Source organism: Salmo salar, chromosome ssa06 (assembly GCF_905237065.1).
Source record: "Salmo salar chromosome ssa06, Ssal_v3.1, whole genome shotgun sequence".
NCBI classification, from domain to species: Eukaryota; Metazoa; Chordata; class Actinopteri; order Salmoniformes; family Salmonidae; genus Salmo; species Salmo salar.
In genome coordinates, this window is record NC_059447.1 from 37,137,337 (window position 1) to 37,150,517 (window position 13,181).

General features: G+C 44.0%; 1 protein-coding gene across 1 annotated transcript; it reads right to left on the reverse strand.

The window, feature by feature from the left end:
* Positions 1 to 70: 70 nt before the first annotated feature.
* On the reverse strand, positions 71 to 5,835 carry LOC106607207 (angiopoietin-related protein 2). Its single transcript, XM_014203927.2, has 7 exons — positions 5,432 to 5,835; positions 4,192 to 4,673; positions 3,853 to 3,993; positions 3,473 to 3,692; positions 1,398 to 1,591; positions 738 to 1,008; positions 71 to 615 (listed from the first exon to the last, which is right to left on the reverse strand). The coding sequence occupies exons 2-7, from the start codon at positions 4,651 to 4,653 to the stop codon at positions 431 to 433; spliced, it is 1,473 nt and encodes a 490-aa protein (XP_014059402.1). The 5' UTR covers positions 4,654 to 4,673; positions 5,432 to 5,835; the 3' UTR covers positions 71 to 430.
* Between the last annotated feature and the right edge of the window lie 7,346 nt (positions 5,836 to 13,181).

A 13,181-nucleotide genomic window follows, 5' to 3' on the forward strand; every position in this document is an offset into this window, starting at 1 on the left:
GTGGTGTGTGTATGCGAGTGTATGTGTGTGAGAGGATAGATAGATAATATCAAAAAGTAATGTTACAACATTGTTTTGCAATTTTTTATTAAATAAATACATTGCAGTTAGAAAACAATTCCACATGTTGTGTTGGCATGTCAGTCTAACGCTGTCTTATTAACATACCTGTTTAACATATAAGAACTTCATTAACAACCTTCCTTATCCATGACGGAACCATAATATTACCCTGATGCCTGATTGACATGTGTGTGTATAACATAGGAGGCTGCTGAGGGGAGAACGGTTCATAATAATGGCTGGAACGGAGTATTTGGAATGGCATCAAACACATGGAAACCATGTTTGATGTATTTCAAACTATTCCACTCCAGCCATTACCACGAACCCGTCCTCCCCAATTAAGGTGCCACCAATGGGGAGAGGGTTAGGTGGGTTTGATCATCATGGTTACCGTCTTGAGGGAGTAGGAGCCACCGTGGAACTCTGCCCAGTAAACCCCGTCCTGGTAGCGGCTGCGGTAGTGACCCCCTCGATACCACACGCCGTTTAAGTTGGAGTGGGCACACATGTGGTACCACCAGCCCCCCTTCTGGAAGTGGGCACAGTTCCCTAATGAGGAAATGGAGAGAGAAACCAACTCATCAAGCCAAACCTGGGTGTTCAAACAGGCAGCCATGAAAAGAGGCAGAAATTAAAAGAGAGAGGGTAGTAGAGAGTGAGAGAGGATTCACCTGAATAAGCGTCCTTATCCTTGTCCAGAGTTGTAAAGGCTTTGTTATTGTGCCAGGACATTGAGTCTCCGGCATTGCCTTGGTATTCCCCCAGCCTCAGACGGTACCAGTCGCTCTCAGGCTCCAGGCGGAAGCTGTCGTACTCTGCAAACACCTGGCGGCCCTGCCAGTCCTCCATGGCCACCCGAAGCTTGTAGTGGGCCTGCTTGGTCAGCCAGTAGAGGTGCTCCAGACCCAGCCAGTACTCTCCATCCAGGTTCCCAAAGCCTTGCTGGGGTGGAGGGGTACAACAGATAGTTTAGGGTTAGGTTCACTGTAGCAATAGTTTTCATGACTTCTGTGCTGTTAAACCGTCATCAACTGAAGGATACTCTTGAGTCTCTGAGCTGTAATACCAGCTGTTTTTCTGGTTTTAGAGCCCACTGTGATGGTTGCCAATTACAGTAACTATACAGCTCATGTTTCATCACACATAATCAGATGAAATGAAAGGCAAATGGAGGAGGGGAAAGGATTATGGGTCTGCAGTCCACACATTCACTGTGTGGGTTTTGTATTGCAGTGTTTTGGAGCAATGGTAATAGCACACTGTCTGATGTCATAACAAACTCTTGAGCGCTTCACTTTTAGTGGCTCACTGCACACTGGAGGTGAGAGCACCTTGTACTGCTCCCAGGTCCTGAAGAAGTTGACTGATCCGTCCTGTCTCCTCTGGATGACGGTCCAGCCTCCCTGGGCCTTGGTCTGTTCACACCAGGCCTGCAGAAGCCGGTTGGCGCTCTGTGGACGCAGCAGGTAGATCCCATTGGTGGTCTCGCCCGAGTCCAGTGCATGCTGGCAGTCCCTCCAGGGTCCTGAGGGACAGAGATAGTATAGGTATGTGGTTCACAAAGGCAGTTAGGATTTCGGAACATACCTGGGTTCAAATAGTCATAATTGTGCTCGATTGAGCCTGCCTGGTGCAATGGAACTAATGGAAGTCCAGAACGTCCAAACTCCACCCACCTGCCACTAGGCAGGCTCAACCAACTGCTGGGAATGAGGGAGTGAGTGAGACACGTAATGGAGAGAGGGGTCTGGAATTCTGTTTGTTTTAGAGCCAACAGGGTCACAGATACATGTTTTCTCGCTTTGCTTCAGCTTATCTCTTTACGGCCGAAGACATTCTTTCACCACACATGTTGAATGTCTTATTTCACACTGGAAAAGATAAGCATACACCGCAGGAACGGACACAGAAAGGCTAGGCATCATCCCCTCTCTCTCACACACTCCAGATCAAGGGATATTCATACTGTAACCGTACACTTATTATATAGAAAAGTCCTCCTTGTCACTCATCACACACACATAAGCTCTGAGTCATGGTCCCTTTATTATACACTGTAACTGGAGTGAAGTCCTGTCCATACAAGGTGGTGTCACCCATCTGAATGCTCTGCCTTGTAATCTCACACATTCCAGTTGCACACACAACGTGCATTGTATTGGGGTATCGTCTTGTAATTCAAGGTTACATAGCAATGTCCTAAAGAGGGCTGTGATTAGGGTGTGTTTGTTAGGGTGGGTTGGTGTGTGTGTGAGAGAGACTGTTTGTTGTGTAGATTCAAATATATTTTTATTTGGAATTCATCCTAATCGCTCTTTCTAAATAGGACGTGCTGACAAATCTGATTATTGGTGCCAAATTCTGGATTAGCTAATTTTGATGGTTTATTTCCTAAAAGAGAGGATTATATTTTGGCCCATTTGATTGTTATTTATAACAAATATTATTGATGAATTTGCAAATGTTATATCAAAGTCAAACCTTGTGCGTGTGTGTGTGTGCATGCGTGTGCATGCGTGTGTGTGTTACTCATTAACAAAGTGTCACGTCTTGACCAGTAAAAGGGGTTATTTGTCATTGTAGTTTGGTCAGGGCATGGCAGGGGGTGTTTGCTTTGTGTGTTTTGGTGTTTTTGGTTTAGGTTCTATGTTTTCTATTTCTATGTTTAAATCTAGTTTTCTATTTCTATGTTGCGTTTTTGGTAGGACCTCCAATAAGAGGCAGCTGGTTGTCATTGTCTCTAATTGGAGGCCGTATTTAGTTGAGGTTTGTTTCACTTGTGTTTTGTGGGTGGTTATTTCCTGTATAATCTGTGCACCTTATGGGACTGTTTCGTTGTACGTTTAAGTGTTATCTTTAAATAAATTAAGAATGAGCACTTTACCCGCTGCGCCTTGGTCCTATCCTTACGACGCCCCTGACACAAAGCCCCTTCTCCACTCTGATGAGAACAGCTGGCAGTTATTAGACATTGTTTAGGCATTCCCAGAGAGATAACAAAGTCCTATCAGCGGGTCAGTGACTCCCCGAGCTTCTGCAGTGTCTTCTGGAGTGTAAATAACACTGACAAAATACTGACACTGTTTCAAAACACAAACTCAAGGTCTGAACAGCAAACAACTAAGCATTTGAAGGGCCAAAAGAAAACAGCTTGCTTGTTCTGATTGTTGTCAGAGGTGACAATGAAAAACAATGTCGAAACAGGAACCAATGAGATGTGCGATGTATTGACTGAAATAGAAACAAGGTGTTGTAATGTGTGATAACGCTTCCGGGGGAAAGTAGATACATAGTGTTACTCTTTCACACTGTCTTACAAAGACAGACGTTCATTCCTACACAGACAATGTTGGTTAAGCTGAAAGCGCCGTTGGCAGTTGTAAGCTCTGAAGGTGCCGTGATTTACCTGGGGTTTTAGTGACAGGGAAGCTTATGAAGGGGGCGTCAGTAGGGGTGTCGGCCATGGTGGTGGGGAGCACCTTTGTCCCCTGCAGGGGTTCTCTCTCCACGTGTGGCTGTAGTGGAGGGGCGCCCTGGTCTCTCTGAACATCATTAGCCATCTCCTTGGACTGTGAGCTGTCATTCAGGGGCCCACTGGACTGGATACTCAGGGGTTCAGAGGTCATCTGTCCAATACAACACAAATATATAAAGACTTTTGTACAGAGCATTGTGGGTACTGTAGTATGTTATGGTACCACTTTAGCTTCATGGGTCAGGGTCAGTGCTTGAGAAAGGCCCATGATAACAATGCCAGTGGTTTGATAAATACAGAGCTCCCCCTACCTGTGGAGGTGGGGTAGTGTTCTTGGTGGCCTGGCACAGCTTCTCCAGCCGGGCGATGAGCTGACTCTGGTTGCTCATCATGGAGGTGAGGGCTCCATACTTCTTCTCCAGCTCCCTGTAACTAGTGGAGATCTGCAGCATCTGGGATGTTGGTCCACCATGACCGAGTAACAGACAACGGGCCAATCAGGGATGTTATCAAGGTGCTACATGCCTGTCATCGATGGGTAAAGGATACTAAGACAGTAGAGAGATAGTAGGAGCAGGTATACAGTTATATGATTCTAACTTCCCTCCTTATGAACACAGCTGTTCCCACAATGCTCTCTGTCTGATTACCTGTGTGGTGGCGTTGAGCAGTAGGTTCTCGACCCGCCTCTGTTCGACCACCTGGTCCTTCTTGTACATAACCTCATGCAGCAGCTGGGCGTAGATCTGGGCAATGCGGGAGTTCATGCTGCCGCTCTCTTTCCGTAGCGCCCGTACCTCCGTAACCAGGGCCCCCTCCTGCTCCAGCTGGCCTCTCAGCTTCTCCAGCTGTTCCTGCTGACGGCTCAACTCCCCCCGCAGAGCCGTTACCTCTGAGTGGTTGGCGGCGCCGGTGGTGGACTCGGTGCTCACACACAGCGCCCCCTTCAGTTGCTGCTGGGGAACGATGAAGGTGTAGGAGCAGCGGCCTGCTTTTAGCTCTGAGAAGCGGGACGGGCGCTTCTGGGACTCTTCCTTCCGCCCCCCCACCTCAGGCATGACTAGGAGGAGCCCCAGCAACAGAGACAGGCCAATAGTCAGCTGCTTCTCCATCTACCTGTTCAACTGCTCTTCTGTCCATGGAAATAAGCAGTGATAGAGATTCATTAGCAGATTTCCCCAATAAAACATGATACTCTATATCTAGAACATGTAGAGATGTATTCATTCAGTAAAAATAGCTTTTCCCCATTTCAAACAACTATAATTGTACACCAACAAGTACATCAGTCAGACAGTGGCCACACAGATGCAAAATTCCATACAGGCATTTTCAGTGGAAAGCAGAACATGTAAAAGTGCTACCGCAATATCTAAGATGCAGCTCAGACTGTCTCTCAAGCCTTGAAAGCCCACCAGATGTTCCCCTGGAAGGTGAAAGTAAACTTAACCCTGTCTGCCTGGCTGGAGTTTATTAGCAAGTCAACACTGGGGTGACAATGGTCAACAAAACCCAGACAGAGTCAACTCACACTTCCATCCCATTGGTCAACACAATCCTTTCAGGGTCAACTCTGGCTACCACCATTGTCAACACCATAAACACCATTATCACCTCAACATTGACACAACACACTATATTTGCAGGGGTCACTACTCCTCAACCTCAGTGAAACACATTATTGGTACCAACAAGTTTCTGTAAGTAAACTGGAATACCAAAGAAAAAGAATACATCACATGATTGCCAAATGGTAGTGTCATAAGCCCTGTACCATATCGCCAAACATTAACCATTGATCATCTATCATTATAATAGCAGCACTATTCTTATTAAATCTGAAAGGGGATCCTACCTTTGTAACTTTTAAAGTGAGAGAGCATGACTTACCTCAGTCCTTTTCAGAGGTATAGAGTCAGTTGGCAAACTCTGTCAGCTGTGTTCCTGTGTGTATCCCAGAATCCTGAGCTCCAATGGGTACAGATTGGACTTCTTTAAAGCATCCTCATCTAGAATCCAGATGTCAGGACTAATGGACCTTTCCGTAGCATTGCCTCAGAATGGTCTACTGCCTCAGAATTGCCTCCCAATGAGAAAGTCCACTGCTGTGGCTGTAGCGTCCACTGCTGTGGCTGTAGCACCCTTTTTCCTAGTGTGTCTGAGCCTCACAGAGACAGGCAGACCAGAGAGACTGAGCTACAGTACGAAAGACTCGCGGGAGAAAGAGAACTACACACAACACTGACACACAACGTTTTTTCAGCAGCAAGACCTCCCCCTCGCTTCATCCCTGTCACAGGCCCTCTAAACAAAGAGAGACATAATTACAAACTACCCTAATGACACCCCCCCTCTCTCTCCTCCCATCCTCTCAGCTCAGCTGCCTCTGGCCCTCAGTGCAGGAGGCAGGAGCCCTCCCTGTCTCTGCCCGTTGACTCCCTGCTGTTCTCTCACAGAGGCCTACTCCCAGGCGGTCCATCTGTTTACTGGAGTTCAGCTCGAAAAGGTAGCCTATGAGTAATCAATATCATTTATTAAACAATGTCAAACATAAAAAAACATATATTGAGGGTTATAATATGGATAAGATGCAGATGAAGGTGAATATCCACCGTACGATGAGGAATAATTCTGTCAGTCATCGTGGATAGTCTCTGCTGTGTGCTAGTAGATACGGTGAAGAGGGCATTTCATCTAAAAGGACGCATGAACGCAACATGTGACGTTTACAGGAGCATGTCAAATGTGGTGTCAAATGAAAGTTAAGTGTATGGTTTTACAAATTAACACATATATACATTTTCCAACCATTTTCATCCTAAAAAATGTGGAATAAGCAAAGGTTTTGATTTCTGGTCAAACAGATAGAAAATGGGTCTTAGAAAACATCTACCAGAAAAAGTATTAAAGGGTATTAGAAATACATTAAAAAAACAATAATGTAACGACCTCTGCCAACTATATCAACACTTATATTTAGTTTTTTAGATTACTTTAGATTACATTGTCTTCTGCCTTGTAATTCCGTTACCAAAAACCTCAAATTTCTCTCACTCATGAGGAGGGAGGATAATGAAAGGTCACAGAAGTAACAAGTAAAGGTATACCTACCAATTAGTCATAGTGTTTTTTCTGATATCAAGTTTGTTTATGAATTATTAACTGATTAAAACTATACCAGGCGGTGTCAGAGGAAGGCCCAAGAAATTGTCAAAATCTTCAGCCACCCAAGCCACAGACTGTTCTCTCTGCTACCGCCATGCAAAAGGTACCAATGCAAGTCAGGAACCACCAGGAGCCTGAACAGCTTCTAACCCCAACCCATAAGACTTCTAAACAAGACCGCTAAATAGCTAATCAAATGGCTACCAGGACTACCTGCATTGACCCTTTTTGCACCAACTCTCTTGCACTGGCTCTATGCACACACACTAGACTCTATCCACACACTCACATATATTTACACTGACACCCCAACATACACATACATACACACACAAACACACTACATACGTCCACACACACATAACATGTACACACATGTATACTGACACCACACACATGCATACTGATGCCACACGCACACACACTTTCACACTCACCACATACGATGCTGCTACTGTTTTATCTATCCTGTTGCCTAGTCACTTTTTACCCCTACCTATATGTACAGTACATACCTACCTCAATTACCTCGTACCCCTGCACATCTACTCAGTACTGGTACTCCCTGTCTATAGCCCTGTTATTTTCTACACTCTATATATATATATATAGCCATGTTACTTTTACTCGTTATTTTTATTCTTTATTCACAGTGTATTTATTCCTTATGTCACTATTTCTATTTTCATCTTTAACTCTGCATTGTTGGAAAAGGACCCGTAAGTAAACATTTCACAGTTAGTCTACACCTGCTGTGTCACGACCTCCGCCAAAGTTGGTTCCTCTCCTTGTTCAGGCGGCGTTCGGTGGTTGGCGTCGCCGGTATTCTAGCCATCATCGATCCACTTTTCATTTTCCATTTGTTTTGTCTTGTCATCCGACACTCCTGGTTTCAATTCCATCAATTACATGTTGTGTATTTAACCCTCTGTTCCCCCCATGTCCTTGTTCGGAATTGTTTATTGTAAGTGCTTGTGCACGTTATTCTGGTGTGCGACGGGTTTTGTACCCATTGATTGATTGTTCTGTTTCCGGTGGTTTTATTATTAAACTGTGCCGTTGTCGACACAGTTTTTGCTCTCCTGCGCCTGACTTCTCTGCTGCCAGTACGCACCCCTTACATGTTGTTTCCGAAGCATGTGACAAATAAAATCTGATTTAATTCTGTTCTGAAATTTGTCATGTAATTACTGAAAAATCTGTAATGAAATTACTGCAATTCAATTCGCTACAATGGGTAGTCATAGTTGTCACAAACCACAGTTGGGACCAACCAAATGTGGTCTTGTTTGGGCCAGAGCTCATTACAGTAATAGCCAGTGTGTAGAATACCCAAATCTGGTGATGGTGATATATCCTCTATTCATTTATATACATCACCATGAAGATTATGATATTCATATCCATAAAGAGAGTAGTGGGATGAGCAGTAGGCTTACTAGATGGCATCTTAACTGTAACTTTTGCTTTCTTTATCCGACCTTTAGCGACAGTAGTCAATCCAATATTCTCATCAACTTCTTTCCCATTGTTGCCGGCGTCATCGGATTCAAACTCGACATCTTCATCCATCATCCTCAATCTTGGATAGGCATACCCATTAGTATCCACATGACTTTCACTATCGGACGCACTGTTGGATGCCATCGCCGAAGCCACACTCTACCTCTTGCCCCAGGAAACATACATGACTTGGTAAAGACTACTTAAATGAGGATGTGCTGTTTGTTTTCCTGACTTCCCATTCTTTCTGCAGACATCTTTGAATCTTCATTCGGAGCAGATATTTCGTTTTTGGAAAACTTGGTCGCATGAGAAAACTGAGGGAGATTTTACTATCATTCTGTTACCAAACTTTGCATCTGCACAGTTCTTCCAGTAAATGTGTTTTTTGAGAAATGTTCTGTGTAAATTGTTCAAAGTTGTCCGAGTTGTATGGTTTGTTAAACTTGTAATCAATGTTTTCTGTTTGGCATACATTTAAGTGAAAAATCTGAGTCAGCCCCTTCCTGCACGTCTCCAACTCAATCATCAAGTTTGCAGAGTACACAACAGTGGTAGGCCTGATTACCAGCAATGACAAGACAGCCTACATGGAGGAGGTTAGGGCCCTGGAGGAAACTTACCTCTCCCACAACGTCAACAAAATGAAGGAGTTGATCGTGAACTTCAGGACACAGCAGAGGGAATACGCCCCCATCCACATCGACGGGGACGCAGTGGAGAAGGTGAAAAGCTTCAAGTTCCTCGGTGTACACATCACTGACAATCTGAAATGGTCCACCCACACAGACAGTGTGGTGAAGAAGGTGCAACAGCACATCTTCAACCTTAGGAGGATGAATACATGTGTCTTGGCCCCTAAGACCCTCACAAACCTTTACAGATGCACCATTGAGAGCATCCTGTCGGGCTGTATCACCGCCTGGTATGGCAACTCCACCGTCTGCAACCACAGGGCTCGCCAGTCTCCAGAGGGTGGTGCAGTCTGCCCAACGCATCACCGGGGGCACACTGCCTGCCCTCTAGGACATCTACAGTACCTGGTGTCACAGGAAGGCCAAGATGATCATCAAGAAACTGGCTCTCATGAGGACCGCAATAGGAAAGGAAGACCTAGAGTTATAAGTTCATAAGAGTTACCAGCCTCAGAAATTGCAGCCCAAATAAATGCTTCAGAGTTCAAGTAACAGACACATCTCAACATCAACTGTTCAGAGGAGACAGCGTGAATTAGGTCATCATGGTCGAATTGCTGCAAAGAAACCATTACTAAAGGACACCAATAATAACAAGAGACTTGCTTTGGCCAAGAAACACGAGCAATGGACATTAGACCAGTCCAAAGTGGAAATCTTTGGTTTCAACCTCCGTGTCTTTGTGAGACGCAGAGTAGGTGAACAAATGATCTCCACGTGTGTGGTTCCCAAGAATGGAGGAGGAGGTGGGATGGTCTGGGGGTGCTTTGCTTATTTCAAATTCAAGGCACACTTAACCAGCATGGCTACCACAGAATTCTGCAGCGATACGCCATCTCATCTGGTTTGCGCTCATTTGTTTTTCAATAGGACAATGACCTAAAACACACCTCCAGGCTGTATAAGGGCTATTTGACCAAGGAGAGTGATAGAGTGCTGCATCTGATGACCTGGCCTCCACAATCACCCGGCCTCAACCCAATTGAGATGGTTTGGGATGAGTTAGACCGCAGAGTGAAAGAAAAGCAGCCAACAAGTGCTCAGCATATGTGGGAACTCCTTCAAGACTGTTGGAAAAGCATTCCTCATGAAGCTGGTTGAGAGAATGCCAAGAGTGTGCAATGCTGCCATCAAGGCAAAGGGTGGCTACTTTGAAGAATCTAAAATCTAAAATATATTTTGATTTGTTTAACCTGTTAGGGCTAGGGGGCAGTATTTACACGGCCGGATAAAAAACGTACCCGATTTAATCTGGTTATTACTACTGCCCAGAAACTAGAATATGCATATAATTATTGGCTTTGGATAGAAAACACCCTAAAGTTTCTAAAACTGTTTGAATGGTGTCTGTGAGTATAACAGAACTCATATGGCAGGCGGTTGACATGCTTCGAAGTACGGTAATGGAATATTTAGAATTTTTTTGTCACGAAACGCGTCGTGCGCGTCACCCTTCTTTACACTTTGGATAGTGTCTTGAACGCACGAACAAAACAGAGGATATTTGAACATAACTATGGATTATTTTGAACCAAACCAACATTTGTTATTGAAGTAGAAGTCCTGGGAGTGCATTCTGACGAAGAACAGCAAAGGTAATAACATTTTTCTTATAGTAAATCTGACTTTGGTGAGGGCTAAACTTGGTGGGTGTCTAAATAGCTAGCCCTGTGATGCCGGGCTATCTACTTAGAATATTGCAAAATGTGCTTTCACCGAAAAGCTATTTCAAAATCGGACATAGCGAGTGCATAGAGGAGTTCTGTATCTATAATTCTTAAAATAATTGTTATGTTTTTTTGTGAACGTTTATCGTGAGTAATTTAGTAAATTCACCGGAAGTAAGCTAGTTCTGAACGTCACATGCTAATGTAAAAAGCAGTTTTTTGATATAAATATGAACTTGATTGAACAAAACATGCATGTATTGTATAACATAATGTCCTAAGATTGTCATCTGATGAAGATCATCAAAGGTTAGTGCTGCATTTAGCTGTGGTTTGGGTTTATGTGACATTATATGCTAGCTTGAAAAATGGGTGTCTGATTATTTCTGGCTGGGTACTCTGCTGACATAATCTAATGTTTTGCTTTCGTTGTAAAGCCTTTTTGAAATTGGACAGTGTGGTTAGATTAACGAGAGTCTTGTCTTTAAAACGGTGTAAAATAGTCATATGTTTGAGAAATTGAAGTAATAGCATTTCTAAGGTATTTGAATAACGCGCCACGGGATTCCACTGGCTGTTACGTAGGTGGGACGAAATCGTCCCACTGGCCCTAGAGAAGTTAACCTTTTTTTGGTTAGTACATGATTCCATATATGTTATTTCATAGTTTTGATGTCTTCACTATTATTCTACAATGTAGAAAATAGTAAAAATAAAGAAAAACCCTTGAATGAGTACGTGTGTCAAAGCTTTTGACTGGTAATATACAGTTGAAGTAGGAAGTTTACATACACCTTAGCAAAATACAGTTGTGGCCAAAAGTTTTGAGAATGACACAAATATTAATTTCCACAAAGTTTGCTGCTTCAGTGTCTTTAGATATTTTTGTCAGATGTTACTATGGAATACTGAAGTATAATTACAAGCATTTCATAAGTGTCAAAGGCTTTTATTGACAATTACATGAAGTTGATGCAAAGAGTCAATATTTGAGGTGTTGACCCTTCTTTTTCAAGACTTCTGCAATCCACTCTGGCATGCTGTCAATTAACTTCTGGGCCACATCCTGACTGATGGCAGCCCATTCTTGCATAATCAATGCTTGGAGTTTGTCAGAATGTGTGGGTTTTTGTTTGTCCACCCGCCTCTTGAGGATTGATCACAAGTTCTCAATGGGATTAAGGTCTGGGGAGTTTCCTGGCCATGGACCCAAAATATCGATGTTTTGTTCCCCGAGCCACTTAGCTCCATCATGCTGGAAAAGGCATTGTTCATCACCCAACTGTTCCTGGATGGTTGGGAGAAGTTGCTCTCGGAGTATGTGTTGGTACCATTCTTTATTCATGGCTGTGTTCTTCGGCAAAATTGTGAGTGAGCCCACTCCCTTGGCTGAGAAGCAACCCCAGACATGAATAGTCTCAGGATGCTTTACTGTTGGCATGACACAGGACTGATGGTAGCGCTCACCTTGTCTTCTCCGGACAAGCTTTTTTCCGGATGCCCCAAACAATCGGAAAGGGGATTCATCAGAGAAAATGACTTTACCCCAGTCCTCAGCAGTCCAATCCCTGTACCTTTTGCAGAATATCAGTCTGTCCCTCATGTTTTTCCTGGAGAGAAGTGGCTTCTTTGCTGCCCTTCTTGACACCAGGCCATCCTCCAAAAGTCTTTGCCACACTGTGCGTGCAGATGCACTCACACCTGCCTGCTGCCATTCCTGAGCAAGCTCTGTACTGGTGATGCCCCGATCCCGCAGCTGAATCAACTTTAGGAGACGGTCCTGGCGCTTGCTGGACTTTCTTGGGTGCCCTGAAGCCTTCTTGACAACAATTGAACTGCTCTCCTTGAAGTTCTTGATGATCCGATAAATGGTTGATTTGGATGCAATCTTACTGGCAGCAATATCCTTGCCTGTGAAGCCCTTTTTGTGCAAAGCAATGATGATGGCATGAGTTTCCTTGCAGGTAACCATGGTTGACAGAGGAAGAACAATGATTCCAAGTACCACCCTCCCTTTGAAGCTTCCAGTCTGTTATTTGAAGTCAATCACCATGACAGAGTGATCTCCAGCCTTGTCCTCATCAACACTCACACCTGTGTTAACGAGAGAATCACTGACATGATGTCAGCTGGTCCTTTTGTGGCAGGGCTGAAATGCAGTGGAAATGTTTTTTGGGGATTCAGTTAATTTGCATGGCAAAGAGGGACTTCACAATTAATTGCAATTCATCTGATTACTCTTCATAACATTCTGGAGTATATGCAAATTGCCATCATACAAACTGTGTAACGGCTGTCGTGGTGAATGGATGACCAAAACACAGACTGGATGTGAATGCTCATCGTTCTATTTAATTAGAATACAATGAACACAAAAGAAACAATTGACCGGCAGGAACAGTTAGCAGGCTAACATAAAGCAGTGCTAAAACAACAACCCACAAACCCCAGGTGAAAAACACACTCCTAATATATGACTCCCAATCAGGAACAACGATATCCAGCTGTTCCTGATCAGGAGTCACAAGACTAACACAGAAACAGACATACTAGAAAACACATACAGACTTCTTCTGCCACGTCCTGACCAAAATACTACACAACTACTCC

What these genes read in the sequence shown, in the direction of transcription:
- LOC106607207 (XM_014203927.2), bottom strand. Translation starts at nt 4,653, where the DNA reads ATGGAGAAGCAGCTGACTATTGGCCTGTCTCTGTTGCTGGGGCTCCTC. An exon ending in CCCTGTCACTAAAACCCCAG is followed by an intron (nt 1,592 to 3,472) that starts GTAAATCACGGC and finishes TCTGTCCCTCAG; the next exon opens with GACCCTGGAGGGACTGCCAG. An exon ending in GGATAAGGACGCTTATTCAG is followed by an intron (nt 616 to 737) that starts GTGAATCCTCTC and finishes TTTCCTCATTAG; the next exon opens with GGAACTGTGCCCACTTCCAG.